General features: G+C 45.5%; 1 protein-coding gene across 1 annotated transcript in view; it reads right to left on the minus strand.

The window, feature by feature from the left end:
• SGPL1 (sphingosine-1-phosphate lyase 1) overlaps window positions 1–10,870 on the minus strand; it is a 32,129-nt gene extending 21,259 nt beyond the window's left edge. The window contains exons 1-2 of the mRNA XM_076339421.1: window positions 10,782–10,870; window positions 1,928–2,093 (exon numbers count right to left, since the gene is read on the minus strand). Of these exons, the coding sequence (XP_076195536.1) occupies window positions 1,928–2,093; window positions 10,782–10,784 (169 nt within the window). The 5' untranslated portion in view covers window positions 10,785–10,870. The remainder of the gene's footprint in view (window positions 1–1,927; window positions 2,094–10,781) is intronic.
• Window positions 10,871–15,703: the final 4,833 nt, after the last annotated feature.

Below are 15,703 nucleotides of genomic sequence, written 5' to 3' on the forward strand. Positions count from 1 at the left end.
ACTCAAGAAACAAAAAAATGGACTCAGAGCACAATACTTCCGATACAGCCCATGACACAGGCTCAGTATTTCTGATCCAGGCTAAAATAACACAGTGACCAAGGGCACATGGTGAGACAGATTAGCATATCAAAGAGCAAGGTTCAGAAATGGACCAGCCTACAGAAACATCTGGCTTGCAGAACAGTAGCCATCTATGGGAATCAGTAATTTGATTTGTTTTCTTACTTATATGGGAATTTGCACCCACATGTAGAATTTTACAGAGAAGAAAGGGACTCTAGGATTTGCTAAAGGCAAGGTCTCCAGCAAAAAGGGAAAATACTTCTTGAAACTATTTTCTACATCTTCAAACCAGAATAGTACTGTAACATGAAAACACTCAGCAATATGAAACAGGCTCCCAGACCAAAGGAGGAAAGAGTAGTTCAGCCGTAACATGACAAGGATTCACCTGGTGCCTGGCCATCCGATATAGGAAACGCATAATGCAACAGGAGGTGATTCAGGGAAAGGGGATGGACAGAGGGAAGAGCAGAAATTCCACCACATTCCAAATACTGAAGTGAGAGAAGCCACTGACGACAAACACCAGAAAACTCCCGTGGTAGCTCTAACGGCAGGAATGAAAGCAGGATGACACAGATGCTTTGTAGCCACCAAAAATGCCTTTTGAGTCCTACAGGCATTTCAGTTGAGTACCAGCAGGACACTTACACTAAGAAATAACTAAACAAACTTTAAAAATCAACCATTTTAGGACTTTGCAATTTTATCTACATTTTCCCCCGCCACTTCATGTACATTTTGAAGAGCTACAGAAGGACAGTAATTGCAGTTTGGCACATTCTGTAGCAAATACTCATTAGCACTCTGACAATAACATTTCTATTGCACATTTCAGCGTGCACATTGTTTAATTAATAACTTCCACAGTGAGACAAGACTGCTAACTCCTGAAAAATTCAGACAATCTAATCAGATCTTATAACGGTTAGTCAATACTTAAAAAAAAATACCGTGCAATAGTACAAATAGTAGCCAAGACGCTAATATAACCCTGTATTGAGCAAAAGCTTCATACCATTTTGTTCCTTCCATAGACGTTTCCACTATTCAGCTACTCCCGTCTTTAAAAAGAAAAGGCTGGTTGAGGAAGAGACAGGCAGTGAAGTAAACATCAAGTTAAAAACTCAACTATTTTTAACAAACTGCCACTGGAGTGTAACCCTAAGGCCTGTGGGAACTGCAAAGCACCATGTTCTCCTCTGAGGGCAAGGTAGTTATCTCTGACCATCACACAGCCAGAGGAAATGGCAGGTTCATCAAAAGAGATCTCACTGAAGAGCTGTCAGTATCAGAAACTGCTCAAAACAGGAAGATGCTGGGGGGGTGTGTGTGTGTGTGTGTGTGTGTTTAAATCCACACAACAATACCACATGCAATTATCTTGAACATCCTGAGGATGAAACATGCCTCCAACACCAAATCAAAACCACACCTCCTCCCCCAGCAGGAAGGGAAACAATCAAGAGCAAGAGTTATGCAGACACTTTTCACCAGTGACTAAGTTCACAAGAACCCAGCTCTCAGAGAAATTGCCCCAGGTTTTGAGCAAGAAGAGAGTGTTGCGACAAGTAAATGGTTTAGCCAAAAGCAAAAAGGAGACGAGAGGAAGGGAAGGAGATGCAGGTGCATTTCAGGCTGGCCTACCGCACCCTCTGAAGGAATGGAGGTGTTTCATTGATCAGACAGGCCTTGACCTTAATTTGGAAGAGGGTTTTGTTAATACTAGTTGACAGCAGAAGGTCTGTTTTAACAAGTGTTTGGTCTTGTTTCATCCTCTTTCCCTCCACTACTTAGGAACAACTCTGCCCGCCTTCCCTTGCCCCCAAACATAAGAAAATCCCCCATTTCAAATACTTACTCTCCGACTGGAAAAGGAAGCCATGCAGCCATACACTTATAAGCGTAGAAGAAAATGTCAACCCAATCAGTTGCCAAGGTTCAAGTCCATTGCACTGTGCATTCACAAAGCTCGTTGCTTTCTCCCAGTACATCTGGAGGATTTCCTTGTAGGGAATAATGGCATCCTGCACAAAAGAAAATGAGACTGACATTGAGAGAAGTTCAAATGCACACTAAGAGGGCATCAAAAAGTCTATGAGTCTATTGTCTATTAAAAAGGTGCTTTTCAGTATGCAGACCCCATGCTTTCCCTTAATTCCTGTAAACAGAACAGGTAGGCAATAGTTGTCATTCATTTCTAGCCAAGAGCCACCGATAAAAATACACACCTTGAGAGATTTCAAATATTCAGAGAGAAGGGCCAAGGGCAGACGAGTAAGATGTGCAAGCTTCACAGTCCCAAGACTCATCACCAGATCTTACCATGGCCCGACAGAAGCAATTGTGTTAATCTCAATATTTTTTCCAAGGAATTATTAGGTGATGAGTGAAGACTGAACTACTACAATATACCCATCAGAGAAGCCACCATTCATCAGGTACCACCTGATGGTCTATTAAGTACCCAGGGCTGGATTTTTAAAGAAGATGTAAGTACTCAGCAACTCCTTAAGTTTAAGATCTAATTAGTACTTTCCATACAAAGGAAGGACGGAAGAGACAAACACTGCTGCTGCCAAAAAAAAAACCAGAAAACTGTGATGCAATAACAATTACAATGTCAAACTAGCAATTACTGCCCAAGTACCTAATCAATATCTTCAAAGCACACTCTCTTCAAGAGTCTCAGAAGAACAGGGTGGGGGAAAATGGATGTACACAAGGGAAAAAGGCCATTTTCCCCCAAAACAGGGGTCTTCAGTACAATTCTCTGGAAAAAGGTTTCTAGGGATAAGAAGAACCCAGGTAACCACACCTTGTTTGGAGCTATGACCAAAAACAAGTATCGGGGGGGTTTTTGCATGTTACAGACAAAAGTTTGTGCATTTTACTTTACTTTTTTTAAAGCTTCTCCAGCCACCCCCAGAGCAATCTTCCCAACCCTTCTCCCCTTTTAACCTACTGTCAAGCCTAATTTTTCCCAGTTTTGCTGGAGAGTTTTCTGGGGGGGATCTTCAGCACTACAAAGCTTCACTCTCCAAACAACAGAGAAAGTACATGGGGCCTTTCAAAAGATTTGTTAATAAACCTTGGAAGGAATACATCCTTGATACCTATGCTGTCGTACTCTTGGTGAGTTTAGAGCGGCTTGCAAAGATGGATATAAATAAACCACTCAATTAAAAGCTGCTAAAACTTCCCTTCTCGGCACCCTTTACAGATCTCACTTCTGGGTCAAGTCAACAACAGAAGCAGCATTTAATATTTTTTTTTTTTAGGTCACATTTAGGGGTAACGTCATTTCAATACAACTGGAGAGGCTACAAACAGCCTAAAAAAAGCCAAGTTCTTCCAAATAATCAATGGAAAAAGGCAAGATTGCTTACAAAAAAGCCACTAATGAATATTCACTACTTTGGAAAAGCAGTAAAATGCATATAATGCAAGAGAGTTTAAAAATATTTAAGCAACCCAAACATAAAGCTGAAAAATTCCAGCAAAACAAGAGTGTCAACCCAGACGGAGGACTAGTATCAACCACGTCCCAGCACAGGCTGAAGGACATGGACTGAATTGGGCAAAACCAGGTCTCTTCATAAGGAGCAGCACTCAGCTATGAGAAGACAAATTAGCACTCATCCACTTGGCAAAGGGAAATTTAAAAATACACCAGCTACTTCAGCCTTGAAAACAAGACAGCCACATAAACCACTGCAATAGGCAATGTCCTAGCTAATGCCCAGTCCTCCAATCCAGTCACCACAAAGCTGATTTAACCCTAGAATTTAAGGGAAGAGCTACCTTTTCCAACTAACCAGAGGCGGTACTTAAGTTTCATCGAGTTTGCACAATCTTCTCTGAAAAATCCCTGGAAAGGCATGTTTAACCAACAACAGCGACTTTGGTTCATTGCCTAAGAGTTAATGCCGGGATATCATCCAGTTTTGGAACTGCACTTAAAGGATGGAAACGGAGCCACTAATGTGCTGGTGTCTCAATAGCTGTTCTCAACTGATGGCAAGAAAATGCTGCAGCATCAAATATAAAATGGATTGTGCTTTTTTTCCTGAAGATGGAGGATACCGGAAGCTATAAGCCCAAAATCAAAACGGAACATGACCTTCTAGACAGCAGTCACTTAAGTCAATGGCCAAGTTAAAATAAATGAATCTGGCAAGAGATTGATCTCGCTCTTGGAAAACGCTGTGGACAGAAGACCCTAGCCAACTGCACATTCTGTTGTCGTCACACACTCCCCACTGAAACCAATGCGTTCTGCAGCACATCGGCTCTCCACTGGGACGGGAGGAAAAACATCAGGTTTTTTAGGCACAATGAATACCAGTGGCAAATCTTGCATCCTATCACATGGATAAGCAAACCCTTGGAAAAGCCCTTCTGTCCTCTCTTTTCTGAGAGCCCATCAAACCAGTACGCTGGTTTGTAAATTCAGGCTGCTCAACTCTGAACTTCAGGTGATCCCAAGAGAAGTGCAGATGGCACGCCTGCAATGCATGATGCCACAGTAACCCCAGCGTACATACAAAGGTATTTTCTCAGCCAGATTACCAGCAAAAAAGGTTCAGGTGCATAACAAAGATATCACGGATGAATGAGCAACATCTGCCTTTCTGCTCTTAGCCTACCGCATATACAAGGCACTATGCCTCTGCCTTGGCTCACTTTTCTATTGCCGAGGTGCAAGAAAAAATATTTTACCTTAAGTTTACCCCAAGCTAGAAGCGTGCACGCCAGCAGTGATATATAGTAACTCCATGGTATGTCCAAGTTTTGAACAAATAAGAGAAGATTTTCATTATGTTAATTCTAAGCTATTGAAGAATTTCTTTCCCTTTCTTGCTTTAAAAAACAACCTGGGATCACTCCACAAAGAATACAGTTTGACAGGGTAAAGTTCTCTCTGTATTTCTCACTTTCTCCTTCTTCAGTCATTCCATACTTACAAGAGTTTGAAGGATGATATTGATTAATTTAGGAGGATACTAAAAAGAGGGATTAAAAAAACCTGAAAATTGGCATGGAAGATGAGTTAGCAATGAAATACAATTTCTCAGCTCTCTGGCTAACTACGCGCTCAGTGTTTTTAAAGCACCTCTTTGCCCCAAAGTACCCAGCAAGATATGAGAGACCTCTACTTTCCGAATTACTAACTTAATCCTAGAGAAACTAGAGGGTATTTAGAAGGTTGCATTCGAATGTACTCTGTTTTTATTACATGCAACAACACGTGATTGCAGACTTGCTGCTGCAGCCCTACACCGCTTCCTTATTTTACAGGGAGGAGGCAGGGGTAATAAATATATTGCCTACATTCAGCCAAGCCATTTGAATCCCCTCCCCTGCAGCCCTGAAGGAGCTGCTCATAACTGAGTAAAAACCAGGGGGGTTTTTTTTCCAATCAACTTCAGCCAAAAGAAATGTTCGTCACATGCAATAAGAAGGGATGCACTTACAGCTTTATGGGATTATAGCATCCATTCGCCCCTGCCATTACCGCTCTCTCAGCTGGGCCAAAGACAACAAGCTGGCCTGATTTTAAGCCTATCTACAGGACAGAATTTCATGTAAGACAATAACCTGCTTATTTGTGAAGACATCAAAAAAAAAGTTTCCCTTCCCATTATAGCAGAGTAGATAAGCCGATTTTATTTCCTTAAGAGAACCTTCCCCCCACAAAAGCTTCACAAGACACAGGATTATTTTAGAAGCAGTTTAAAAGCCCGACTTATGAGCACACTAAAATGCATGGGGGAAAAATCTCCACTGGAGGATTTGTTTTTAATTCTCAGAGCATTAAGATAGACACAGGTATCGGATAAAATGCTAATTGCTATCATTAGGACTTGCAGTGTTCATTTGTACCAATATTAATGCACTCAGCAACCCAAGCAGTTTACATATTGAATTTTTAGCTCCACAGATTAGGAGTACATCCTTAGTACTTTACTTCTAAAAGCCATTAGCTAGCTGAGCTGTTCCAGGGATAGCACTTATTCCACTACAAAAGAGGACAAATTAACTGCAGTTAATGCTCTTCTGTCACAGATGATAAAAAAAAAAAGCGGGGGGGGGGGGAAATGCCAAAGCTAACAAGAGCAGATTTTGCAGTTTTGCCAGAACAGCATTTCCTCAGCTGCAAGTTTTAGGACTCAAATAAGGCTTAAAAAAAAAAAAAAAGAGAAACAGAAAGGCAATAAACTGGAGGACCTCACACTTTTGTTACAAGTGCCTCCTGTTTCTGACACTGTAAAGTGGAAGCGCCGTTAAAGTTTACCTGTGGGAAGAGTATAAAAAAAGGTTTTATCAGCAGAATCTTCCTTCCCCCAGGAAAGCATTTAAAGCAGGCCACAGAATAAAAGTAGCCTTTAAAGGCAAGTTTATTTTAAGCAATAGCATGAGTCCTAGGCTCACTGTGCAAGCAGGAACCGCTAAGATCAAACCACATCCTCAGCTTTCTGAGTCCACACATTTTCCCAAACCAGGGACCCCCTGACCACCTCCCCGTGCCCAAACCTTAACATTTGCGTTTGCCATTTGTCTTTCCTCACTTCAACAGAGCCGATGAATCAGGTGGCGTGTCGCACAACTCGGCACGTAGTAAATCAAGGCCGAGGGAGATTGCTCATAGCAACTGCACGAGTTAAGTCAACTCTGATTAGGGTAACGTGCAGAATACAGGTATCGCCACTGTAATTAAGGCCTGTGCTCCTATGCAACAAGTTTTTCCCAGCAGAAGGCTTCCCGACTGAAAAAAACCTGCACAAAACCAGCAAAGACACAGCAGCTTCGTTTATTTATTCTGCTCCTAAGAAGAAGGAAGACTTCAATTAGCCATGCCTTAGCTAACACCTTGTTGCCAGTACAGGCTCTGGCCGCAACAGTCGCATCTGACCAGCGTAACTACGCAGCGTAACTGGCCGAGCCGCAGGTAAGTACTGGACTTGCAGCCTTCAGCCAGCCAGCTTCCTACCGGAGAGCCAGGGAATGGGATTGAGCAATGCCACCTCAGCCTTGGAGGGTGCTAGTTGCTGCATGTGCCTGCAGTGTTTTGATTCGCACCCCAGTAATGAATCTGCTCCTCTGTCCCTCCCTGCCACCCCCAGCGTGACAAATATCTTTACATAAGCACCAGGCAGAGAATATTTGTTAGTCAGCTCCTAATTATAGCTCGAGGTTTGGACTGTGTACTGCCCCCCCCACCAAAGGATGTGGGCACACCAAGAGATACCAGACACAGGATCTCTCAGAACTCAAGAATCATGAACCTTTAGATGCATGGGTTGAACTATGTGAAAAGAAAAACACATTCAGGTCGTGCTCATCTTACCACAGCTCACTGGTACCACCAGCTTCTTCTGTGTTGCATTTATTTCCACCACTGCCATACTGAAACCTTTTTTTTTTCCCAGAGGGACGGCAATTTTTTTTTTTTTTGGCCATATACAGTATATGCAAGATGAATGTATATGCACTATCCCACCAGCCCTGAGAGTTCAAGGGGAGTGGCTGGACGATGGCTAATCATAGCTTCAGCACAAAAACAAACAAGGCCGCAACTCAGAGTAAGATCAGCAGCATCCCAGCTTCCACTGCAGAGAAGGAATGTAAAACTATCGAAACAAGATGGAAAAAGGCTGATTCAAGGCTCAAAAAACGTGCAGTTTTACAAGAGCCCAATGGACTTTCAAAATTAGGTACAATTTCAAATTTCATTTAACCCAAAACACACACAAGACGTTGTTACCTATTGTTCACTTTGCTCACTACAACAAACCAATTTATAAAAGCAAAGCCTCCGCACACATCTAGGCACGCTCCAGGTAGCACAGATCTCAAATCTCGTAAGAGACAGGATTCACTCGATAGATGCCCTACGTGATTATGGATCTCCTTGTGGGTCGCTGCCTCCTAGAAGGTGCAGTTTCTGCAAGGAAACGTCCTCTCCCAGCATCCGCAACAATTAGGATAAAAGCAGCACTCAGTTCCCTGTGTGCTGGGACTCATCTGGACACATTTGTTCGTTCCTCCACTCGGCATCACTCTCAGATGCGGATCACGCAGTCCTTTCTGCATGCCTTCTGGAGAACAAAATGGGCATTTATTTGAAACATTTTGCGAGTAGCTCAGTGCCATGCAGAGGTACACACAGCATTAAAAGATAAAGTCTTGGCGGGAGCTGTCTGAAAGCAGACGATAGCATAGCAATTGTTCTGGGAACAGGCATCCGCGAACAAAGGCAGCACCAAGACCTGGCACAGCTTCCTAGCAGGGTTATGCAAGCCTCTGACAAAACCCCTAGTATCACCACAAACTGAATGCCGCTATTACACGTTAAGGGCCCTGTTCTTGGGCAACTTTGACCACAGTGCAGGGTGCTCAAAGACTATCTTATCAACACCAACGTGCAAAACCCTTCAGCCCCTGTGATACCTAGTCACATGCCCTTCCCGATACGTGGCATGGATGGATCTCAATGAGCTAAGGGGGGCAAAGGAAATGGAAACGCTCAGAACACGAGGGCTTCCAAGTGACTTTTACCTGCAAATTTCTACGAAACACAAATCTTTCCTAAAAAAGAATAAAGAAAATCGTATCACAGTCACCACAGTCCACTGCAAAGAGACCAACGTACCTGCTACCTACAACATCAATCGACAGGATCCAAATCTCAGTTACACATCACGCTCTAAGGACCGTACTAAAATGTACTTCAAAGCCCCTATGGCTACACTAACCAGTAAAGGGCCATAGCCGTTTAGCCAGTGAGCCACAAAGAGATTTCAGTACTAAATACTCCAGAAGGAAGGCCTGCTAATACTTGAAAGGGGATGTCTTTGACCACCTGGGGCGCAGGGAATGAGAGCAAGTCAAAAATACATCACTCCGTTTCCAAAAACCAGAGTGTGAACAGGTCAGGCCTTCTGAAACAACCCTCACTGCACGCTGTGGTCTGTAGTGGGAGACAGCTGGTGCAAGAGTTCAGATTGAAACTACACCTTTTTATTGCCAGAACAACGTGTTTGGCAGAAGAGGTAAGCAGCACCTCAAAATCTGTATTCACGGAAATGGGCTCTACTGAATCCCTTTTGCCAAGACAGTCACAGCAAGGTTTTGATCACTGCCACACCAATTAAACCGCATATACACAATAAACACTGTGATTAGGTTTATCTTAACACCACCAAACAGCAGAAGCATGCGCTGGAGAAATCAAAGGCAAGGAGCAAGGCGTCATCTCAGCAGATCCTCCACCGCTCAGGTTAGCAATTCATCTATAACTTGTAAGGGTAGCAAGAGAGTGGAAAACTGTGCTTAGTAGGCTGGAAGTGTGCAGCGCATGGGAGAAGCGAGGTTTTTCTTCATCTAGGTGAAAGAATTTCCAGTGCCTCACAATCCCCCTTGCTAAAGTCATGGGGAGGATGGCAGATTCAAACCACAATTTAGGAAAAATGTCACATATCAGTGTTTCTCCAGAGAAAGCTTCAGCCCCTGAGTACACAGCCAACCTTGTTAGCTTTCCAGAAGCCAGGAACCCTGTGCAAAAGCTGCCGTCTAGTCTAATGAATAAAATAGCAAACCTGCATGGGTCTTTTAGACACAGTAAGTAGCCGTTTTCTCTGCAAAGCCTTGGCACAGAGAGACTAAGGTGAGAACAGCCTGATCACACAGCATGCTTCCAGCAACCCCAGGCCAGTCTAGACCACACCGTGCACAAGGTGCACGGCATTTACTCGGTTCCAAAAAAGCTAACTTTTGGCAACCGAAAGCAACTGAAACACAAGCCGTGCAAACTCTCGATGCTGTCCCGGGCTACACATGCTGACAGACACACCAAGGCATGCCACGGGCCCTGCCTTTGTCCCCCACACGGAGGTAGTGACACACTGGCTCCACGCCAGAGCGGGAAGGGGAAGCGGCACTTGAGTGCTTGGGCACCGACAGCCGCTCCCCATGACCGAGTGGGAAAAGGCAGTCGGCCAGATGCTGCTCTTTCATCTACCACCCAGCAGCAGCCACGATTTCAAGGTACCTTCCTGAGAGGGGAAAAAAAAAGTGATAGCACCCCTTCCAGGTTTGAGGACTCTGAAAATGCATGCCACACTACTGCGTGCCGGAGCCAGCTATATTTCAAGCAATCCTGGTTACAACTGAAGAGTTTGCTTCTCTACTACTTCTAGCCAAAAAAAAAATAATAAATAAGTAAACAGGGTCTCTTTTAGCCAGATAACTTTTAGCAGAAGCTCAGACACCTTCACCAAAATCCAGAGCAAGTGGAAAATAACAATTTCTACCCCACCCCGCTGAAATAAACCCACAGAGCCAGCAGAAAACACCGTTTCTAACCCTCCCTGCCCTGAAACTAGACACCTGCGGGAGGCAAGGAAAGCACTGCACGGCCAGTAGGCCTGCAAGAGTGACTCCCCCCTCGTTTAGGGGCACAGCATGGGTCGCGCTCCGCCACCGGCGGGGGTCCGGGACGGGGGGACCCCGGACCCCCGCCGGCGGCCGAGCTTGGCCAGCCGACCCCCGAGAGGCGACCGAGAGCCCCCGGCCCACACCCGCCCCGCGCCGGACAAGGCCCCGGCCTGACTGCCTCAGCGCCAGGACGGCGCAGGCCGCCGCGCAGGGACGCCCCTATCTCTCGGCCCTCCGTGCGCCGGCCGAGGCCGGGACCCCACCACCCCACTCACCATCGCTGCTGCTGCTGCTGCCGCCGCCGCCTCGGCTTCGCAGGGTCCCGGCGCGGCCCCGCTCCTCCCCGCCCCGCCACCGAGATTGCCGAGCGCTTCCCCGCCGCGCCCTCACGACGGCGCCCCCTGCTGGGCGCGCCGCGGGCAGCGCCCGCGCGCTCCCGCCGAAAGGGAGGAGCGGCGCGAAACGGGAAGCAGCGGGCAGGAGGCACGGCGGCTGGGTAAGGCCTGATTTGGGGCCGCTCCCGCAATACAAGGGCTGCCGAGTCAGCGCTGCAGCATGGGAAAACGCAGACTTTTGGTTAAAAGCCTGAAAAGGCCAAAAAAGGGGTTTATAAACTCGTTCTGATCCCTGCCCAGTGTTGGCACCCCAGGCATGAGGAACTGCTTCCTCACACAACCACCAGGGAAACTTCCACAGAGAGGGGAGCTCCTAATAATGACGATTTAGGGAGTTAACAAGCAAGCAGTTCTGAGAGCTTGAGTCTAACCAGCTGCTGCAAAACACAAGGAGACCCCCTTGCTTCAAGAGCTCTGCATTAATGCATGACAAATAGCTCATTAGCACAAAATCAGCTGAAGCTGATGAGAAATTTTGTTCAGAGGTTATTGCAGCTACCAGTTGCTCTTAACCCATATCACTGGTTTTATGATACATTTGTTAGATGCACAGTGTTCCTGCATTGTTTGGAAGAAAGTTTTTGTCCTGTGCAAAATGTAAGGCAGGAGCTACTGGTCAATGTAGCATTAAACCCTGTTCTGGGTGGATGAGATGTGATCCCACGAGACAAAGGTTGGGTGCTGGGTTTCAAACACAGCAAGCAGAATATTGTTTGAGACCAGCCTCCTACAAGCACAGCAATTTTTAGGCATCCAGGGCAACCACCACCTAGCAAACATCCAAAGGGCATTTAAGTTGTAGGAAGCAACATTTAAAAGAAATCATGTTACAGAATAGTTCCAGCTAGAAGGGAACCTACACGATCATCTAGTCCAACTGCCTGACCACTTCAGGGCTGACCAAAAGTTCAAGCGTGTTCTTAAGGGCATTGTCCAAATGCCTCTTAAACACTGACAGGCTTGGGGCATCAACCACCTCTCTAGGAAGCCTGTTCCAGTGTTTGACAACCCTCTCGGTAAAGAAATATTTCCTAATGTCAAGTCTGAACCTCCACTGACACAGCCTTGAACCATTTCCGCACATCATGTCATATCACTGGATGCCAGGGAGAAGAGATCAGCACCTCCTTCTCTGCTTCCCCTCCTCAGGAAGCTGTAGAAAGCAATGAGGTCACCCCTCAGCCTCCTTTTCTCCAAACTAGACAAACCCAGAGTCCTTAGTTGCTCCTCATAAGATGCTTCCAGTTACGTGGCATCGAGTTTGCCCAGAGGGAGGTAGCCATGCAATGTTTCACAGCTCTAGGGAACACACCCCAAGGGTGGGACAGCAGCACGGAGGTGAGAGGCTGCCTCCAGGGAACCAAAAACAACCCGGAAAGAGGGAGAGATGGGCAATGGCAAAAAGAAAGGGAAGCATTTCAAATAAGTAGTTCCTTATGCAGTGACAGCAGAGCAGCCTAGCCTCAGGTAGGGTTGTGTTTTGAGGGCAAACACAAAAGTGGATGCTCGGGTTGCCAGTAAGTGATGTGACTTGGACAAATACTACAGTAACATTTGTCTCATTTCCAGCCCAAAAATTAATGCGTGGAGCAACTGCAGTTCGGTGTGTCACAGGGTGCTGCCTCTGCCACTGGCCTGGTGCATTACCTTGAGCAACCGCCCCTCTGCTTGGAGATGGCAGCAGGAGCAAGTGCCCATCTTCACCTGGGCCTACACAGGAGCTCTTGGAGAGCAGAGTCTGAAGCCCACATTCAAATGAGTTAAGTAAACATTGGTGTCTTTGCCAGAGTTGAATTGAAACCTGCAGTTTCTTGATGCCCCTTGTGTCCATAATAAAGTGTTTGAGATGCACCTTTTGTTGCAAGCTTCCAAACCTATTAAGACATTAGGTTCATTAAAACTAAAACTGAAGATTTCTGGTTAGTCACTCCAGAACACATCTTGGTTTGAAAGTGTATAAGTCTGCACATTCTCTTGCACAGATTCAGGTGTGGCTTTTTAAATAATTGCATTTAACCTCCCATGCTTTTGTTTTCACAATGTTTTGAAATGGGTATACAAGTACCAGCTCTTGGCATTTGTAGTTAGTACAAATATTTAACTCTGTGCAGTATTTACAAGTGGTCCCCCCATGCCACCCAAGCTGTCTCCTCACAGAAGATGGCATCTTACATAAGTCACCAGGCAGTACTTTTATCTCAAGAAAACTGCCCTCGTGGGATTGTTTTTAGAAGTATTCCTAGATATCGGATGTTCTTTTTAGTAGAAAAGGAACAAACAGATCTGTTACTAACCCACTATCAGTCTCACAAAGTAGGTCTTCTTCCCATGAGCTTGCCAAGCAAGAAAGCATCTATTTGAGACGACCCCAAGTGCTGTTTTCTGATTGAAAAAAACCTCTGCAATAAGCACTGAGGCCCCCAAACTTCCAGAAAAATGTTGCTATTTGGAAAATTTCCTTTAAAAAACATTTATGTCTAAGTAACATTTTGCTCTCAAGGAGGTGAAAGGAAGTTTCATTTGTTCCTTCAACCCTGGAAAAAAGCCTCTTAGGATGCATCACTGCAAGCCTTGCTAATCTTTACAGGCACCTTCACATAATGCCAGGAAACCAAGAGCTTGGTTTGTTTAGTCTGGCTAAAAGCACAGGTAGAGAGGAATACTGTATCTCGCTATAAATACGTGGGTGGGGAAGGAAGAGACACCAGGGAGGGAGAGGAGCTGTTTGAGTGAAAGGACAATGGTGGCATCAGAACAAATGGATGCAGATTGACCCCAAACCCATTTAGGCTGAGAACTGAACTGGAAGAAGATTTGTAGCTATTAGAGAGCTGAGGTTCTGCAACAGCCTTTCCTTTAGAGTAATAACAACTTACGAGCCTCAAAAGCCAGAGCCACTTTTCCAAAGCACATTACAACAAAGGACCACAGCTTCTTCACAGCTTTACATCTGAGTTTAAGAACCTATCTTGAGACTGGGAGACTTACTCCATGGAGATTAGGTTTTCCATATTCATTTAAACCTGGGTTTCCATTTTTCTCTGGTCAATCACACAGCTCCTCTGCAGCCCAGGCAGAAATTACTTTTGCCACTATTCAGGTGAAGAAAAAAAATGAAAGTACCTTGGCTTCTCCTTGCAGGTGGCAGGATTAGTGTTGTGACTGTGCCAAAGCAGCTGCTCTCGCACAGAGAAGGGAGTTGCCTTTCCCAGGAGCAGCCAGCCATCACCTGAGCTCCTGGCCCTGCTCTCCATCCATCTCTGCTGCTGCTGGCCCCAAGAACAGCTGTGAAGGGGAGCCTGGGACAGAGGAGCACAACAGCCAGGCTGCTTGCATGGCCTGAGCTGACCTAAAGCCTAGTACAGAATAAGACCAAGAGGGTAGGTTTGCTGGAGGATGATCACTCTTAGCACTTGCAGCCTCCCAGCAATGCCAAGAGGACCTCTCCTGCAGAGCTGCAGTCTGGCCACCTCCACTCTGCCAACCAAGATGCCTGCCAGCATTGCCCATGCTAAAACAGAGCTCTCGCACCCTCCTTTGAAAGCTGTCTTGAAAAAGGGGCTGGAGAGAGAAAAAAAACCAAATAAGACCTAGTTTTGCAATGCTCCGAGACCCTCTCTGCCAACAGGACTGTGTGTGGGTATTACAGGTTAAATATTTAAGGGAAAAAATGTCATTGAGACCAATCCAGGAAGGCTAATCTGTTGAAGGGCTGATGCAAAAAGTCAAGTCTGAAAGCAGCTGAGTATGAAAAAAGGAGTGCTTTTTCCTCTTTCCACAAAGTAATGAAAAGAGGGGATTGTAATAACTTTCTGAATGAAACAAACTCCTCTTTCTTGTTTCGGCCCTAACGCTGCCTGCTCACTCCGGCAAGCAAGCAGCAACCAGTTGGCTGAGGGGAACAAAAGAAGCTGCGATTGAGCAGCACAAACCAGTGCCTCTCCATTCAGGTGTCAGCAGCACTCTGGCTTCAACATGCATTGGTGAGACAACCTCACAAGGCAAAGAGGAAAGGGTAGATAAAAATATTTTTGGTGAGGATTTTAAAGGGATATTGCATTCTTGACATAGTTCAAGGTAGTAACAGCTCCACCTATTCAACCCCATTTTGCTTATATCTGGCAGTCCTGAAGAGAAGGTATGGGCTAACCTTTAAAGGACAGGGAGAAGTAACAGGATTTAATGTAGATTTAAGGTTCTTGAATCTACATCAGATCAGAGGGCTTCTTTTAGAGACTGAATTACTTTCTCTGATTCCATAAGACTTACGATCATTCATATTTGCCATTTACAAGCAGTTCAATGTTGCCTACCTAAGCATATCACCAATACCACATTAAGAAACAAATCAATAGGTAAGCCATTAGCAAACCTCCAGCTGTAATTCCCAGATATGAGGAAGGTACAATAAGCTCCTACAAGAAACACTGCTCCCCACTTCAGCAACAGGCAGGAATTACAATCTCTGCTCCAGCCAGCCATTGCTTGTAGGAGATGGAAATGAAAAACACATTGGCTTCCTAGAATAGATCACGACATACTCATTACATCTCACCCCAGACTCATTTCCTTTTCATGCATTCCCTGCTGATTGATTAAGGACCACAGTATGCATCACTGGGAAGTTGCTAGCAGCTGCCAGCCACACCAAGAGCACCAAGTAGCTGTCAAGTCAGCAGATCTGGACCTCCAAGGGTTCCTCCACCCCACTGCACTGGCTAAGCCCTCTGTGCTGCGTGACCAGGAATCCAGAGCACACAACCAAGGAGCCCACACAGCCCCGGTCCCCAACCCTGCCGGCA

This window comes from Aptenodytes patagonicus, chromosome 5, assembly GCF_965638725.1.
Source record: "Aptenodytes patagonicus chromosome 5, bAptPat1.pri.cur, whole genome shotgun sequence".
In the NCBI taxonomy this organism is placed as follows: domain Eukaryota; kingdom Metazoa; phylum Chordata; class Aves; order Sphenisciformes; family Spheniscidae; genus Aptenodytes; species Aptenodytes patagonicus.